This window comes from Chionomys nivalis, chromosome 14 (assembly GCF_950005125.1).
Source record: "Chionomys nivalis chromosome 14, mChiNiv1.1, whole genome shotgun sequence".
Lineage (NCBI taxonomy): Eukaryota > Metazoa > Chordata > Mammalia > Rodentia > Cricetidae > Chionomys > Chionomys nivalis.
In genome coordinates, this window is record NC_080099.1 from 24,233,651 (window position 1) to 24,251,729 (window position 18,079).

Consider the following 18,079-nt stretch of genomic DNA (forward strand, 5'->3'; position numbering starts at 1 on the left):
TTCTACAGAGTGAGTTCTAGGACAGCCAAGGCTACACAAAGAAATTCTGTCTCAAAAAATCAAAGAGAGGGAGGGAGGGAAGGAGAGGGCTTTGCCCTCGGGTGTGACAGGGTTAAACACATCCTGTCACTTACTGCCTGTAGGCCCACAGTAACTCACCTGTTTGAGTCATATTTCCTCACTACACAAAGAGAAATCACAGCCAGGTGTGGTGGTTTACACTTTTAATCACGGCATTTGGGGAGCTGAAGCAGGATTACTACGAATTCAAGAACAGCCTGAGCTGCAGAGACCTTGTCTCAAAACAAAACCACCAGCACCACCCCAAATACCAGGCTTTAAGACGGTTCAGTAGGTAAAGTGCTTGCTATGAAGCCTGACAACTGGATTTGATTCCAGGACCCACATGGCCACATGGCAGAAGGGAGGAGAGAACCAATTAGACACCCACACCATACCCTCCACCTCACCCCCACAAATAGCTGTAATAAAGAAAAACTTTTGAAGCAATAAATATTTTAAAAGGAGAAAAATCATAATGCAATATTTTCTCAAGCTTTGACGACAGAATAAAATAATGTGTTGGACCAGCACTTAGGATGCAGAGACACGGATCTCTCCTTTGTGTAGCAGAAATAAACAATGGTGGTGGTGCCAGCACAGAGACCATTTGACTTTTCTCCCTAACGATCATGAAAAACCAGGAAGGTGTCAAACAACAGTTGGGTGAAATTTCATATCTATCTTTACTTTTCCATTGACACCCTTTAAAAGCACTCTCTGGTTACTGGGCTCTGCGGAGAACGGAAGAAGTCCTGGGGCAAGAGCCTGTGGCCATTTGAAGCCTTCGGAAGCGAGCTGAGCTCGAGGAGGGTTCTCGAGAGCCCCGGGACCTTCTGCAGTCTGCTAGCTGGAGCCCAGTTCGAGCCCAGGGAGTACATGGCGGGATCCCCAGATAACTCAGAGACCTTTGATGCGTGGCAGAGGGTCCAGAGCAGCCAATCGCGAGAAAGCGAACGACCGAGGGGCGGGGTGATCGCTGGCCGGTCGGGGTGATTGGCTAGCGGTCGCGCCGCCAAGCCACGTGACTGCCACGCTGCTCGGCTCGCTGGGCTCCTTCCGCACCTTTCCACCGGTGACAGTGGCGGGCCGCCTCCTCGGGGCCGGGTAATGGGCGGGGACGGTGACCGGGGGATTAAAGGGAGGCTCGCTCGCGGCCGCACCGCCTGTGCCCGCGCGGCAGCATCCCCGCAGCCCAGTCTTACGGGAAGACGCGCCTCGGAAGCCCGGGCTTGGCAGCCCGGAGCCTTAAGGTGAGGACCGGAGACGGGAGGGGAGCGTCCGCAGTCAAATGGAACAGGTACTGCTCTCCTCGCACCTGGCGTACCTGCAGTGGGCTGGTATCCGTCCGGAATGGACGGAGGAGTCATCTCCACCTTCCACTCCTGGTTAGGTACAAAACTCAGTGCAGAAATCCTTTTAAACTCTAGACTAGAGTTGGGATTCTTTCAGTGCTTAGGTGGACAGACACACTAAGAAGTCATCTAAAACAACCTAGCAAGTCCCTGGCAGAGCTAGTAAGTGAACCCCGCCTCTACTCCATGTGCAGCGTCAGGCTGCGTCCTTTTCTCTCATAACTTTGGGTTCACCAGTGATTTAGAAGCATTCACAGTCTGAGTTCTTTCTGACACTATACTATTGTTAGTTTTCTTCCTCTTTGACTCATGATTCTTTTTGGTTATAGGGTTACTGGGGGTTGAACCTGAGGCTTCCCCTAAGTGTGGTTCTCAACTATGCTCGTGGTCCTAACCCCGCGATCCTTTTTTTTTTTTTTTTTTTTTTTTTTGGTTTTTCGAGACAGGGTTTCTCTGTGGCTTTGGAACCTGTCCTGGAACTAGCTCTTGTAGACCAGGCTGGTCTCGAACTCACAGAGATCCGCCTGCCTCTGCCTCCCAAGTGCTGGAATTAAAGGCGTGCGCCACCACCTCCCGGCCTCCCCGCGATTCTTTATGGGACATCCAGAACCAGTGTGATATATTGTGTTGGATATAAAAGAAATTCTTGTTTTTGAAAATTAGATCAGTAAAATAAATGAAAGGTCATTTAAGAATTGCCAGAGACATGGACTAATAACTCTTATGTATTGCATAATACTTCTGACTTGTGTACCGTACTATTCTGAGATCTTCACTTGTACTGTACTATTCTGAGATCCTCACTTGTAATCTCTCCATTCTACGGGTCAGGAATTGATGCCGAGTAGGTTTTATCCAGTACCATAAAGCTGTTGAACAGTGGCTGGGATCCAATGGTTATCCGATCTCTCTTATTGATTTGCCAGCTCTGGTCCCAGACTCATTAGCTCCGCGTCACCCGAAATACAGAGGCTTCTGTTTCCTAGGATGTGCAGGGGCAGGCCCAAGAATCTGCATTTTTATCGTCAGTCTATGCAGAAAGTCACCGTGTAGTACCATGCTGTGCTGCCTCCTAGAGGAAAAGCGAGAGGTGAACATATGCAGGGCTTTGGAGATCTCCAAATTGTATTCTAGGGTAAGATTGAGAAGTCGATAGTATAAACTTTGAGTGAGCGAAAACCCAAGTAGGTGCTTAATGAACTATAGAATGTTGATGCAGTCTTTGTTATAGTATCTTGTGCAAAGAGGTGCACGCACTTGGTGAGTTGGATGAGAGTAAAGGAAATAACTCCCCTTTCTTCCCGGCAAAGCTCTTAAACCGTCATTCATCCACTTTACAAATACTTGTAAAACACTTACTAGGTGTTAGGCAAACAATTTGAGATTACAGTTTAACCTAAGTATAGAGGCTGGAAAGACGGCTCCGTGCTTAAGAGAATGTACTCCTCTTGCACGGGACCTGAGTTAGGTTCCCAGGACCTGATGGGTGCCACACAACCACTTGTAACTGATAAGGGTCTGATACCCATTTCTGGACTCCTAGGGCATCCTCACTCACGCTCACATACACTCGTGCATGCACGCACATGCATGCATACACATAATTAAAACAAATTTTAAAGTCAATATATGATATGAAGTGGCATGGGGGAAAACATCAAACCAAAGAGAAGGGGGTGGTTCCAAGAGGCAGAGCTGGAAATGGAGGGGCGCTAATTTACATGCTGCATTTAGTAAGAAACTGATTGGTAAGGTGACATTTGAGAGAAATTAAAAAAAAAAAAGAGGTGTGAATTTAATTGAGGAAGGGCATTCCAGCTAGAAGAAAACAAACAAAACTATGGAAAAAGCCAGATCTTGGTTGGTTGAACTCATCTGGGATGCTATTATGTTAACCAGATTATAACACAGAGATAAATTTTATACTGTTGTTCCTACTGGAAAATGCAAGAATTTTAATGGTGCATACATATAATATAAAACAAATGGAGGGCTGAGGCGATGGCTCAGTGAGTAAGAGGGCTAGTTATGCAAGCAGGTGGACCATAGTTCAAATCCCCAAGACCTATGTAATAGTTAACTTGACCACTGCAAGTGTCATTGGAGGCAGAAACGGGAGGATCTCAGGAGCCCGCTGGCCCACCAGCCTAGTTAACACTGTGAGCCTTGCGGTCAGTGAGAGACCCTGTTTCAGAAAATAAAGTAGAGGGTCATCAAGATAGTTTAGTGGTAAAGGCAATTACTGCATAAGTCTGATTACTGCCTTCAACCCCCAGAACTCATGTAAAGGTAGAAGGAGGTAGAAAGTGAGAACTGATTCCACAAAGTTGTCCTCCAGCCCATATACTCATGCGCCTGCACGTGTACACATACAATAATAAAATTTTTAAAAAGGCATGTACAGTATAGTATGTATATATAAACACACATGTGACTATAAATTTATTTTAATTCCTAATTAAAATATAACTATCATTTCCTCCCTTTGATTTCTTTCGTTCAAACCTTTGAATGCCCCCTTCACTTCCTCTCAAACTTTTGCCCTCTTTTTCTTTAACCGTTATTGTTACATAGATCTATAAATGCATGAATGTATAAATACAATGTACTCGGTTTGTTTAGTGTTACTTGTATGTATATGATTTCAGGGTTGACCCTTTGATATTGGATAACCAGTTTGGAGGGTCCTCCCTGAGGAAGACTAATTCACCCTCCTTGGCATTCCTCAGTTGCCTGTTGTTCTTTGTCAGCTCTTGATTGTTGAGGTATCATGGGTTCTCCATCACGTCTATGAGTCAGTCTCACTGCAAACTTGCTAGTTCTGCCCCCTCTTCCACAATGTTCCCTTTGGTGAGGGGTGACAGCCACACTTCTCTGTGGACACAGGATAAGTGTTTAGGATGAAGTTAGGAAGTATGCAGGATTAGTAAACTGGCAATAGGAGACCCTGCTCTGAGATTCATGACTTCACTGGCCCTACGTAGTTAGCTAGGGTTACAGTATCAGGCATACATCCCCCCTGCCAGCAGGCCTTGAGTCCAGTTAGACGGCTGTTGGTTACCACCAAGATATGAGTGCCATTATTACACCTTTAGGGAGAGCTTGCTGTACTGATTGTGGTTGTGGGTCACAGGCCTCACAGCTGGGTAGGACTGTAGGAAGCTTGCATGGATCCTCTGGGTCCTACGTCCAAAGAACACAGTGTCTGCAGCAATAGGGACTTCACTTCCACTTTCTGGAAGGCAGCCAAGGGCAACATTTACATCTGTAGGCTACTGCCTGTATTTCCTTCTAGCAGGTTTAGTATTTCAGGTTTCACATTGAGGTCTTCAATCATTTGGACTCAGGTTTTGTGCAAGGTGACAGATAGAGGTCTAATTTCATTCTCTGGCATGTGGAGACTCAGTTCCCCGCACCATTTTTGAGGATGCTGTCTTCAAGGTGTGTCTTGTGTAGGGCATGTGTTCAGTATGTATGAGGATCTGGGTTCAAATCCCTACTTCACTCCCCTCCCAAAGAAAATAAATGGATATGTCAGGAAAAGGTTGCAACCCAGCAATGGCAGCTTAGTATTTGTGGTCTGCTGATTGGAACATGGATGCTCGGGGAAAACAAACTAGAGGCCATTGGACTTGCTCTTAGAGGGAAGACATTTAGTAGTAGATAGAATTTGGAGAAACATATCCAAATTGTTGACCTCATATTGTTAAAAGACTGTCTCTTCAAGAGAAGCCGATCACACAGTGGTCATGAAATGGAGGTTCGTAGCTGTGTGTAGTGCCATAGTCCCAGCATTTGGGAGGCAGAGGCAGGTGGATCTCCGAGAGTTAGAGTCTTGCCTGGTCTACATAACAAGTCCCAGGCCATCCAGAGCTACATATTGAGACCCTGTCTCAAAAACAAACAAATTGATAAAAATTAGGTCTAGGGTCAGTGAAGTGTTGAAGGTGTGCATATCTACAGCCTGTGAATGTAACAAAAACCTGAACTATTATCACATTGGTGCTATGTAGTCATACAGGTATTTCACATACTTTTTCATTAAAATTTCCTGTGAAAATTAAAAAATAAAAAAATTTATTTTGAGAGAGGGTGCATATGGGTGGAGGTTCTGGGGATCAAATACCAGTCACTATATGGACATGACAATAGGGATAATAGTCTTTTTGTGCCATTCAGTAAGCATATGGTTTGCAAATTCTTTTTTTTTTTTTTTTTTTTTTTTGCGCCACAGCAACGTTTATTGAGAACTGGGAGGGGATCAGTCCTTCTTGGCTGCCGCCTTCCTCATGGCGGCCAGCACGTTGCTCAGCTCCTCCCGCTTCCTCTTGGCGCGTACGTGCTTGCCCACCCGCTTCTTGATGAACTTGAGCGTGCGCTTGTCCTTGGACACCTTGAGCAGCTCCACGGCGCGCTGCTCATAGGGCGCGAAGCCGCACACCTCCCAGATCATGTCCCACACGAACTTGGTGTGCTTTGTGAGGCACCCGCGCCGCCAGCTGTGCCTCGGCTGGCTTACGTTCTTCGTCACCTTGTCGCCCTTGTTGAGGCCCACTGCCATGGGTTAGCGTAGGGCCATGGCTGCTTCTCTCCTATGGCGGCCACGACCTGGTTTGCAAATTCTGTATCAAGGGGCTCACGGGATGTCTCAGTGGTTAAGAGCACATACCACTCTTGCAGAGGACTCAAGCTTAGTTCCCAGCATCGTGTCAGGCAGGCTGTGAGCTGCAACCACCTATAACTCCAGTTCCAGGGAGTCCTATAGCCTCTTCTGGCCTCTGTGAGCATCTGCCCTCCAGTGCACACACTCCCACACAAGTCCACACATATCTTTTAAAGTATCTTTAAAAATTCTTCATCCACATTGCAAATGAAAAATATTAGACCTTTAATCATTTTTAGTAGCTGAATAATAATCCAGTACAAGACTGTACCACATTTTGTTTACCTCTACGTGTATTGAGGGATAACTGAGTTATTTCCACCATGGCTATGCTTTCATGAACAATGATGATCAAAGGTTGGCAGGACGGGGTCATATTTTACATTTTATACATTTATGTATGTTTATATATTTATATTCAATGTTATTTTATGTTTAGTTAAACACTGCATCTTGAAAGCTCTTTCTCAGTTTCAAAGTTTTGAGGGTCTTTTTTTTTCCTGCTCTTAGGTTAAGAATATTATGATTCCTGCGGACAAAGTAGAGCACGCCTTTAATCCAAGAACTCTGGAGGCAGAGGCACACAGATCTCTGTGAGTTCAAGGTCAGCCTGGCCTACAGAGCGAGTTCCAAGACAGTCAGGGCAACACAGAGAAACCTTGCCTCGAAAAACCAAAATTATTTTATAAATATATCAACATGGAAATGTAAAGGAGCCAGCGTGAGTATTTGAATCTTAGGTCTAACAAAATGGCATTATTTCTGTTCTTTGTGTCCTCCTGAATCATCCAGGATTTGGTTGTCCACGTGTGGCCAGTGCTGTAATGCTTGAGCTGCATCTCCTCTCAGTGTGCAATGGGAGAGCTCAGAACATCGTGGTCTTTATACTTTGAGGGAAAAAAAGTAAAAACGTGTTGTCTTTGAGAGGGAACCAAGTGACCATGTAAAGGACGTTTTAAGAAGATGCTTCACGAAACTAGGCCTGTGTACTCAAAGGATCTGGGTCACTGTGAATCACTTCTAGCTCCCCTTCCTCACCCTCGCCAATAGTTTTCTTTGCCTTTTGAGCATTGGGTCAGTACTGTAGCTCCTACCACTAACCTACACAAGCAAGGATTGTAGCTTTATAGCTGTTGGAAGAAAGAGCCATTTGTTGGTTCCTGGCTGCTTAGTCCCGAAATAATCACACAGAAACTATATTATTTAAAACACTGCTTGGCCAATTACTTAAGTGTATTGGTAGCTAGCTCTTACATCTAGAATTAACCCATCTGTATTATTTTATATTTTACCACAAGGCCTACCAGCAAGGTTCCAGCATCTATCTTCAGCAGGCTTCTCTCTGACTCTGCCTCTTTTCTCCCAGCATCCAGTTTAGTTTTCCCTGCCTAACTCTGTTCCCCTATAACTCTGCTATATGCTCAAAGCAGTTCCTTTTTTAACCAGCGATATTCACAGCATACAGAGGAGACTCCCACATCATATAGTGTCATTTCTTGTTCTAAAAGAACAACTATCAGGATTTGATTCTCATGGCTAAACGAGAGAGCCTAGAAGTCGGGAGCATTGGTAGTTCTCACCACCCACATGGGTCTGGTTGTTATTATTATTGGTAGCAGTAGTATTCTAACATTTCTTTGTCTTATCTTAGGGTTAGAAAAGCACTTTGACCAAAGACTGCCCCAGACAGAAAATCACTCAATCAAGCTCAGGAAAAAGGAAGTGAGAAGACAGACGCCGCATGAGGACCAGCTCACTAACCATTTGACTTGCTCAGGGTCAGTAGTCTTCTAAATCTGGTCTTTTCTCCTCCTGTATTTCCTAAACACCATCAGAATAATTATTGCTTTTCTCTTGTTCAACCTAAGTTAAGCAAATAAGGGTAAGTTTTATATATCTTGTGTTCTTGAATAGGGTATGGGCTCTTCAATTATAACGTCTTAGTAATGACAGGTCTTTAGAACCTGACAAAGGTCCCTTTTCCTTCTGTCAATTCAAAACTTCCTGAGTCCTTCATCTATTTTCCTCTGTCTGGGCATGGTCACAACATGTTCTTTGATTGATTTGAACGTGTCAATAAACCTGCTATCTCAGTGTTACACTTGGTGGTGACCACATGATGGACAGAATGGCACACCTTTCCTGCAGGAGCTTCATGGGGTCCTGCTTGATTAACGGGTACAGAATGCCACAGGACCCGAGGGAAACTGATTCATTTGAGCTAAGGGGATTGTTTGCTACTGTTAGTAGCAATAGCATTTCAGCTGGATTTTTACACAATTATTAAGGTCTTGACCAGAGACCTAGACATGCTAGATGTCTTAGGTTTTTATTGCTGTGAAGAGACACCATGACCACAGCAACTCTTTTCTTTGGTGGCGGGGGTGGGGGGGAGGATTGTTGTTGTTGCTTGAGACAGGATCTCTCTGTGTAACATTCCCGGCTGTCCTGGGACTTGCTTTGTAGTCCAGGCTTGCCTTGAAGATCCACCTGCCTCTGCCTCCCGAGTGCTAGAATTAAAGATGTGACAGCACTACACCACCCAGCTCTAAGCTTTTCTTAGCTGGTAGGATCTTGCTCTGAGGTCACCACTCCCTGTATTTGTTTCTTAATCTGTTTATCTCCTTGAACACAGGATTTAGCTCCATTCCACTTGCTGGTACTTTTTCTCCTCAAATTTTACATTTTTTTTATTTTTCCTTGCTCAGCTTGCTTTTTTTTTTTTCATTAGAAATCTTCATTAGAGTTAGCACTAATAACCACATGACAGAATCTATGCAAGGCTGTTTTGAGACTTCCTCTGCCAAGGGAATTAATCTAAAACTGTTCCCTTTAGCTTTAGGTGGACTCTTTGGACAAGGGCAAAAAGCAGCCACATTCTTCACCAAAATATCATAAGACTAGTCTCTAGGCCACATACTAAGATTCTTCTCCTCTGAAACATCTTGATCCCCACAATTCAAATAACTTAGCACCACTGTCTTCCATGCTTCACTAGGATGGCCCATTAAACAGTGCTTAAAGCATTCCTCTGTTTTCCTAACCCAAAGTACCAAAGTCCACATTCCTCCAAACAAAAACATGATCGGGCCTATCATAACAATACTCCAGTCTCTGGTACCAACTTCTGTCTTAGTTGGTGATTTATTGGTTTGGTTTTTTTTTGTGTGTGTGTGTGTGTATGTGTGTAGATATTTTTTTATTATTGTTGTTGTGAAGTTATAACATGACCATGACGGCAACTCTTACAAGGGAAACATTTGATTGGATTGGCTCACTTACAGTTTCAGAGGCATTATCATCATGGTAGGGAGCATGGCAGAATGCAGCAGACATGGTGCTGGTTAAATCAGATCAGAAGGCAACTGGGAGTAACTGAGACACTGGGCAGTACCCAGAGCATAGGAAGCCTCCCAAACCTGCCCCCACAGTACATACTTCCTTCAATAAGGTCATTCTCACTCCAACAAAGCCAAACCTCCTAATAGTGCCACTCCTATGAGATAATGGAGACCAGTTACATTAAAACTACCATACTAAGCTAAGCTCACAGTTGATGTGGAACTAATTTGTGACATAATCATTGACAATTTACTGTGCTCCTTTAGAAACCTGGTGCATTTCCTATTGCTGTAGACTTTTTGTTGTCTTTTTGTTGTTGTTATTTTTATCTTTTCATTTTGCTTTGTTTTCTTCTAGTTAATAGTGGTAGATCCTTTGGCACTAGATTATAATTTAGGGCCCAAAAGTCTAGGTAGGGTCACTTCTGCATCTGCCAAGTGAAAATTCTGGGCAACATTACTTCTATACCCAGCCTGTGAAGACCTTGGTAGCATATGAAAAGGAGAAAGGCTGCCCTGATAATATTTTTTGAGAAAAATCTTCAGGGAATCCAGGAAGATACAAAGGAAAATATTTAGTGTTCTTGAGAAGTTTTGAACCAACCTGGTGACTTTCTGTGTATAGTCTACTTCTGGCCTTTCTCCCTGACCTCTCTCAGGCCAGGACAGATGAGGCTCAGTAAAAGAGTAGATATTTGAGATATCTACCCCCAGGCTGGACATGATAGCCCATGCTTTTAATTCCAGTATGAAGGAGGCAGAGGCAAGTGATCTCTAAATTTTAGCTAGCTTGGTCTACCTAACAAGTTCCAGGTCAGCTAACTATATAGTGAAACCCTGCCTCAAAAGAAAAAGCCTGCCCCAAATGGAATTCTTTAACCCCACAAATGGGCTAGTAGGACTGCTAATATATGTGAGCACTGAGAACTAGTTTATAAGTTAATGTATATATGTATATATTTTCTCTGGGGTAGGAAATAAACCATCTGACTCCAAAAATGTCTTCGGAAGATAAAGAGCAACATGACTTTCCGCTGAGGGACTTACCTGAAGAAGCCTTCAGTCTTCCATCTGAGGTCCCACTGGAGGCCCAAAGGGAATCAAGCACTGACTTCAAGCAGTTTGAGACCAGTGATCGACGCAGACCTTATCGTAGGATCCACATGGAACCTCAGGAAAAGCCAGATACTAACATCAAAAGAGTTGTCATCAGAAAGCTGCAGAAGAGCTGCCAGTGTAGCCCAGCCAAAGTCAAAAATATGGTTTTTGATTTCATCCCCATTTTACGGTGGCTCCCAAAATATAATCTTAAGAAAAACATTTTAGGCGATGTGATGTCTGGACTGATTGTGGGCATACTTCTTGTGCCCCAGTCTATTGCCTACTCCCTGTTGGCTGGCCAGGAGCCTATCTATGGTCTGTATACATCATTTTTTGCCAGCATCATTTATTGCCTGTTTGGTACCTCTCGCCACATCTCTGTGGGCATTTTCGGAATACTGTGCCTTATGATTGGTGAGGTAGTTGACCGAGAACTACATAAAGTCTGCCCTGACATTGCTGCTACATCGTCTTCATTTGCAGTGACTTCAAATGGATGTGTGTCAGTAAACCATACATTAGATGGACTTTGTACCAAAAGTTGTTATGCAATTAAAATTGGCACCACTGTGACCTTCATAGCTGGAGTTTATCAGGTAAGAAATGGTGAACAGTTAGGCTGGGTGTGGTAGCCTAGCACTCAGGGGGCAGGGGCAGGAGGATCTCTGTATTTGAGGCCAGCCTGATTTCATAGCAAGTTCCAGGACTCCATGGTGACACACTGAGACACCAGGGAAGGAAGGACAAAGAATGAGGGAGAGACTTAACAATTGGTTATTTCTGGCAAAAGTACAAGAGTAATCAATATACACAAATATCTGGTGTGGGGACTGTTAGGGTTGTAAAAAAAAACAAAAAACAAAAAAACCCACCATTTATTGAGTGCTGAAGATACGAACAGTAGAACCCAAAACCAAACTCCACTGGTAAAATAGGGCTGGCTTGCCTGCCTGTTCCTAGGCAGCGACCAACAATCAGATATTTTTTATTTAAAAAAAAAAATAGACCAGAACGGGTCCTCAGACCAACTAGTACAATTTTTAACTTTCTATGTTAGAAACACTGGGTTTGCTTAATATCACATGTGGCTGATTATTAGTAAAATCACCATGAGTAGTCAGACAAGAGGGATAGATGGGGGAGGGATGGGGAAGGGAGAAGTGGGATGCCAGAGTCATTCAGATTACTGTCAGCTCCCATCTTCCTTAAGAATAGCTACTCTGTATAGCTCAATAAAAAATAAAATAAAAAAATGAATAGCTACTCTAGTGAGAGACTTCACTAAATTTAGTAGTTCTCTTGGATTGATGAAGAGGGAGTGAAAATCTTGAGGGCCACTCTTTGACCAGCCAAGAGAAATGATTACAAAATAGAATCTTCTCGAGTCTCGTATGGAACCTGCTAATCTGTTGATACGATTATGCCCCTGCCTTTTAGCATCCAGAAACCAATACCAGCATTAGCCCTGTTCTCTATGTAGGCTTTGGAGCCAGGAAGAATAGTTGGCTTTCGTTGGTATGGATGAGGTGGGAGAAACAGAAGGAAGGAGTGATGGTTGTCTTGCCTAGAGCCCATGTTGGCTCTCTTAGTACATCTCACCCAGGTGAGGAGGGGTAGTAGAATTCTGCGGACTAGGGCAGCAAAGGCTAGAGTAGTGTTGCTAATTCAGAGGCATGACAGAGCATGATTCAGTTTTGATGTGAACTTAATTTTTTCTAGCAGCTAAAATTTTACTTTCATCTGTATAGTGGTACATGCCTGTAATCCTAGCATTTGGGAGGGAGAGGCAGAAAGATCAGGAGTTTGGGGTCATCAAAGTTCAAGGCTATCCTGGGACCATGAGACTTTGCCTCCAAAAATAAAAATTAGAAACCTTCCATTTTATGATAATACTTTTTAATTTGGAGAAAATGTTTTCTTAAGTAGAAGAAGACTTTCTCCAATTTGAGTTTGTATACATTTTGTTTGGAGCCTTGAAAGCAATCTGAACTATGTCCCAGCTTCAAATTATTGGATAAGATGAAACCCCAAGTCCTCATAGGGAGGCTAGTGAGTATGACTTTAGGCAACCTTCCCTGCCTTGTGACATGAAAGAAAAGTCGTGTATGGTTGTGTTTCTTTGAGCTCTGACACTATCTGGTCCCCTGGTTCGTCACAGTAGAGGAAGGCCAGGGTGGTATGAGGCTCTCGTTCCCATCTCTGTTTAACGCTTGCATATGTTCTCTTCCAGGTAGCGATGGGCTTCTTTCAAGTGGGCTTTGTCTCTGTCTACCTCTCAGATGCCTTGCTGAGTGGGTTTGTCACTGGTGCCTCTCTCACCGTTCTCACATCTCAGGCCAAGTACCTCCTCGGGCTGAAGCTTCCTCGGAGCAGTGGTATAGGCTCGGTCATCACTACCTGGATCAATATCTTTAGAAACATCCCTAAGACCAATATCTGTGATCTCATCACCAGCCTGTTGTGTCTCCTGGTCCTTTTGCCAAGCAAAGAACTCAATGAACGCTTCAAGGCCAAGCTCAAGGCGCCGATTCCAACCGAACTCATTGTCGTTGTGGCAGCGACATTAGCTTCTCATTTTGGAAAACTAAATGAGAATTACAATTCCAGTATTTCTGGACATATTCCCACCGGGTTTATGCCACCCCAAGCACCAGACTGGAGCCTGATTCCTAATGTGGCTGTAGATGCAATAGCTATTTCTATCATTGGTTTTGCTACCACTGTATCTCTTTCTGAGATGTTTGCCAAGAAACATGGCTACACGGTCAAAGCAAATCAAGAGATGTACGCCATTGGCTTTTGCAATATCATACCTTCCTTCTTCCACTGCATAACTACTAGTGCTGCTCTCGCAAAGACACTGGTGAAAGAATCAACAGGCTGCCAGTCCCAGCTGTCAGCTATCGTGACAGCCCTTGTTCTTTTGTTGGTCCTTCTGGTAATAGCTCCTTTATTCTATTCCCTTCAAAAATGTGTCCTTGGTGTCATCACTATTGTAAATCTCCGGGGTGCCCTTCTCAAATTTAGAGACCTTCCCAAGATGTGGAGGGTTAGCAGAATGGATACGGTTATCTGGTTTGTTACTATGCTGTCCTCCGCTCTGTTAAGCACCGAAATAGGCCTCCTTGTTGGGGTTTGTTTTTCCATGTTTTGTGTAATCCTCCGTACTCAGAAGCCAAAAGCTTCACTGCTTGGTTTGGAAGAAGAGTCTGAAACCTTTGAATCCATTTCTGACTACAAGAACCTTCAGACCAAGGCGGGCATCAAGATTTTCCGCTTCATATCCCCTCTCTACTACATAAACAAAGAATGCTTTAAATCAGCTCTGTACAAGAAAACTCTAAACCCAATCTTGGTAAAGGCAGCTTGGAAGAAGGTAGCGAAGAAGAAACTCAAAGAGGAAGCAGTGATTTTCAGTGGGATCCAAGATGAAGTTTCAGTGCAGCTGTCCCACGACCCCTTGGAGCTGCACACTATTGTGATTGACTGCAGTGCGATACAGTTTCTAGACACCGCGGGGATCCACACACTGAAAGAAGTTCGCAGGGATTATGAAGCCATTGGCGTCCAGGTTTTACTGGCTCAGTGCAATCCTTCTGTGAGGGATTCCTTGACCAGAGGAGAATACTGCAAAAAGGAAGAAGAAAGTCTTCTCTTCTATAGTCTGTCTGAAGCAGTGGCTTTTGCAGTGGACTCTCAGAAGCAGAAAGGAGTGCCTGCTCTCAATGGTCTGAGTCTTTCCGGTGACTGAGAAAGTAAATAAACGGAAGAAGAGTGTCTTGCCAGTTTCAACATGCAACGCTTTCTACCGTGAAAGGAGAAAGTGGTGCACACTTGAAATGGTTCCTCTTTGAAGCCAATAGCCTTTGGGCAGAATCAAAAAGAAGAAAATGCTGTGGCTTCAGACTTTGATGCAGATAATCATTCTTCGGGTACAGTATAAACAGAATGGAACTGTAAAGCAGCCCCCAAACTTGGTCACCTTGCCTTAGGGACTGTACATCTGAACTCTATCCTCCAGAAGGCAGAGAGCTGAAGTTGGGGTTTGCTTTACACACATGAGCCTTCGCATGGCTCTGCGGGGCGGGGAAGAAAGACAGTGCTGCTGGTCCAGGGGCTGGTGAAGCACGAGGGCCTGCTAGACGAGTTCTGTTCTCTCTGTCTTTCTCTGTTTTGCTCCCAGAGAGCAGTAAGATCTCTGGCTGGTGGGAAATCGCATTTCTCCTCTCCTTCACACAGGAAGTGTGGCATAGTCTCCTACGAGAAGCTGGTCCTGACAGCCAGCCCGACACTGTACAGACCTCTATTGTAAACACTGATGTTTTAATCATGCCTTTTTATTTAGAATAAGTAGGTAAGGAAAAAGTTCAAAGTCAGAGAGACAGTGGGAGTCTTTGTTCTTCAGCTCCATCTATGTTTCTGAGAACCTGCCTACTGTAAGCTGTTTCCTCTTTGACTTAGCCTGGTGCTTTCTCCTGAAATTTGTTTTAAGTTGGTATTTCTGAATCAGTGGCAGTCTTGTCAGACAAAGTAGAATATTGTCTCAGCAAGTTCTTGCAGCCCTGTAAATGGACTTGTGGTGCATAGTCAAGGAGAGATTGCAAAAAAAAAAAAAAAAAAAGAACGAATGACAGTTCCCCTTAAGAAATAAATGCCAACGACAACAATAATCTACCACAGTGTGGTGTTTTAGCAAGGCTCTGCTGGGCATTGGTAGTCTTTCTTAAGTAGAAGTAGCTGCATGCAGTAGGACTTGGAACTTTCACGGAACCTTAGTTTTACTGGTGTGTCATTCTTGGTGGCTGGCCACAGGTTAGGAATTGAGTAGATTTTTCAGAAAAATACTTTGACAGGTGAGAAAAATAGTTCACCCAAGCAAGGCATACAGGACTAACCTTTGTGAGATTAAAGCACTTACTACCCAAGTCATCAAAGTCACAGTTGCCAAAGTACAAAATCATGTTTTAGCTGTTCTTTTTTTGGGGGGGGTTTTCGAGACAGGGTTTCTCTGTAGCTTTGGTTCCTGTCCCGGAACTAGCTCTTGTAGACCAGGCTGGCCTCGAACTCCCAGAGATCCGCCTGCCTCTGCCTCCCGAGTGCTGGGATTAAAGGCGTGCGCCACCACCGCCCGGCTTAGCCTGTTCTAATATGGAAAAAAATTTAAAATATTTATGGGAAGCAAACTTTATATGACTAATGTATTGAGGCAGAATGCTTTTAAACGTCACACACACACTCCAAAAACTGCTTCTGTTGTTTTTCTGTTGCCATTACACTCCTGTTTGCTCATGTGAGAAATACCTTTCTGTTTGCCCAATAGAAGTTTGACTTTCTATCTTAGAGGTGTTTGTGCTGATAAAGCCCACCTTGTTGTGGTGTTTGACATCCCTTGTGAACGCTCCCCTGGGAATTCAAGAAGTGTTAACAGTCGCTTGCTTGTTCTTTCGTTTCGCTCTCTAGCTTCGTGAACAGTTGTAAAATCACAGTATCCTAGTCATTTTTTTAAAATCCCTCTTGCCCTTTCTTCAAGCCAGGTTGGAATTAAGACTATTACAGATGTTGAATACTCAGTGAGAGACTAGTAGGTACATGTTAGTGGCAGCTGGAGAGATGCTCAGTAGTTAAAAGTACTTCCTACTCTTGCAGAAGACCCAAATTCAGTTCCCAGCACCCACATTAGGCCACTCACAGTCACCTGTAACTCCAGCTCTAGGGGATTTCACCTTCTCCTGACCTCTGTGGGACACACACATTTTTTAAAGCATGTATTTAAGATGACTCTACAATCCATGCAACACCAGCATAGAAAAAGAATTTAGTTCAGTGTTTAGAAAGTATCTGCTCTTTGCCTGCATGTGAGTTTATAGTGTGGCTCTAATAGGTTCTGGAGCTTTACATATGCATTAGCAACTTACTGAGTGATGTTCTGGTTTGTGTTTGTCCCACAAAAGCAAACAGGATCCTGCTTTTCATAGCCATTTTAAAAACATGAATGCTCTAGAATCTGTTGTATCCATCTTTGGGTTGAGATCTTCCTAACATCAAACATTAAAATTGATTTGATTGCTAATAATTGAAGGAATCAAATCTAGGACCAAAGGCTAATTTACCAGCAGCAGCAACAATAACAAATTTTCATTTGCTTTTTAATGCTTTAAACACATTCATATAAGTTATCTTGTTTACTAAGAACATTAGAGTGTAACAGATGTAAAACCCTGAATGTTGTTAAATGGCTGTCACTTAATTGAAATACAGAGTTTATGTGTGTCTGTGTGTATTTATGACAAGGCCTTATGTAGCACAGGCTGACCTCAAGCATGCTAAATAGCTGGGGTGATTGTGAGCTTTTGGTCCTCCTGCTTCCTACTCCAAGTGCTGGAGTGACAGGTGCATAGGGATGGAATAGCTAGTGCATATGCAGACTCGCTACACAAAGAACAGCTCAGGGGAGTAAAAGGGTAGATCACTGAAAACTATCTGTCCAGAAAGGAAGAGACCTGACTAGACAGAATCTATGTCCTGGTAAACTCCACAGTTAAGATCAGGATTCAGAAGCACACCTCTAAGAGCAAAGTTAGAAAGTGGTTCTGTTTCTAAAAGGGGAGAGGCACAGGCTCACCAAAGCCCCAAAGAGCTAAGAAGCATATTCTCAGGTTGTAGCCAGAGTCTGGGTGGGCCTACTCAGGAGTAGCCTTCCCGGTGAGCTGAGTGGCTGCAGTGCTGTCTGTGTCTTAGACAGGGTAAGACTGGCAGGCGCCTAGTTAATTTTAAGCAGGGTCAATGGAACAGATATAATTTATATAAAAGCTTCCAGCACAGCAAATGGTGGACTTGGAGACCGCATGGAGATGCTAGATGATCCATTAGACTAATGCTCCTGGCTACATTCTAGCACAAACAGCAATCATCTGCAGGCTGTTCCTGGCAGTTCGACCTTGTAGAACACATTGCCAGTGTTAACCCCACTTTGCAAAGTACAAAGAGGAATGAAGTAGGTTTGGATTTGGGCTCTGCAGCCCCTGTTAATATCCTTACTGAAGCTTTTCTTGTAGGTAATGACAGAGATGAGCTGAGGGTTCTCTGCATGGAAGTAAATGCTTCTTCAGGTATTCCCAAGTATGTGGGAGGCAGGTGTCCTAGAGGGGACTTGGAGAATGCTCTGGAGAGTGCCCGAGCTGAGATTCTGCTGAGGCTGGAGCAGGAGGCAGTATATTCAGGAAAGAGTCTATAGGAAAGTGGAATTCTCCAGTGGATAAGCTTTATATTTTTGCCCAGTCTTTTGTTCTTTTTGTTCGTCCCCTCTTGGAATCTTTTCTTAATCCCAGTGATCCTTAATTTGAAGTTCGCTTTAAATTAAGTTGCAGAATGGATGAAATGCTACTCAGAAAGCTGCTAGACTCTGTGGGCATGGTGGCCTATGAAGCACTTGGAGGCTGAGGCAGGAGGATTGTACCTTTGAGGCTAGCCTGAGATAATTGGTGAGACTTTGCCAGAAAAAGAGAAAGGAAAACAAGCTAGCACTGGAGACTTTTTGTCCTCCAATTCTCTTCTCTAAA

At 43.8% G+C, this 18,079-nt stretch overlaps 1 protein-coding gene and 1 pseudogene across 4 annotated transcripts; one reads left to right on the forward strand and one right to left on the reverse strand.

Moving 5' to 3' along the window:
• Positions 1-1,114: 1,114 nt before the first annotated feature.
• On the forward strand, positions 1,115-15,483 carry Slc26a2 (solute carrier family 26 member 2). Of its 4 annotated transcripts, none has more exons than XM_057788750.1 (5): positions 1,115-1,313; positions 6,589-6,799; positions 7,730-7,856; positions 10,394-11,116; positions 12,751-15,483. In XM_057788750.1, the coding sequence occupies exons 4-5, from the start codon at positions 10,418-10,420 to the stop codon at positions 14,269-14,271; spliced, it is 2,220 nt and encodes a 739-aa protein (XP_057644733.1). In that variant the 5' UTR covers positions 1,115-1,313; positions 6,589-6,799; positions 7,730-7,856; positions 10,394-10,417; the 3' UTR covers positions 14,272-15,483. The 4 variants fall into 4 exon arrangements, with proteins under 4 accessions (XP_057644733.1, XP_057644735.1, XP_057644737.1 ...); XM_057788752.1 differs by having other exon boundaries at positions 6,589-6,671; XM_057788754.1 differs by lacking the exon at positions 7,730-7,856.
• LOC130886688 (60S ribosomal protein L36-like) lies at positions 5,677-5,994 on the reverse strand (annotated as a pseudogene).
• Positions 15,484-18,079: the final 2,596 nt, after the last annotated feature.

Excerpts from the sequence above, each read along its gene's own strand:
- Slc26a2 (XM_057788750.1), top strand. The coding sequence starts at position 10,418 with ATGTCTTCGGAAGATAAAGAGCAACATGACTTTCCGCTGAGGGACTTA. Across the intron at positions 11,117-12,750 it reads TCATAGCTGGAGTTTATCAG|GTAGCGATGGGCTTCTTTCA; the intron begins GTAAGAAATGGT and ends GTTCTCTTCCAG.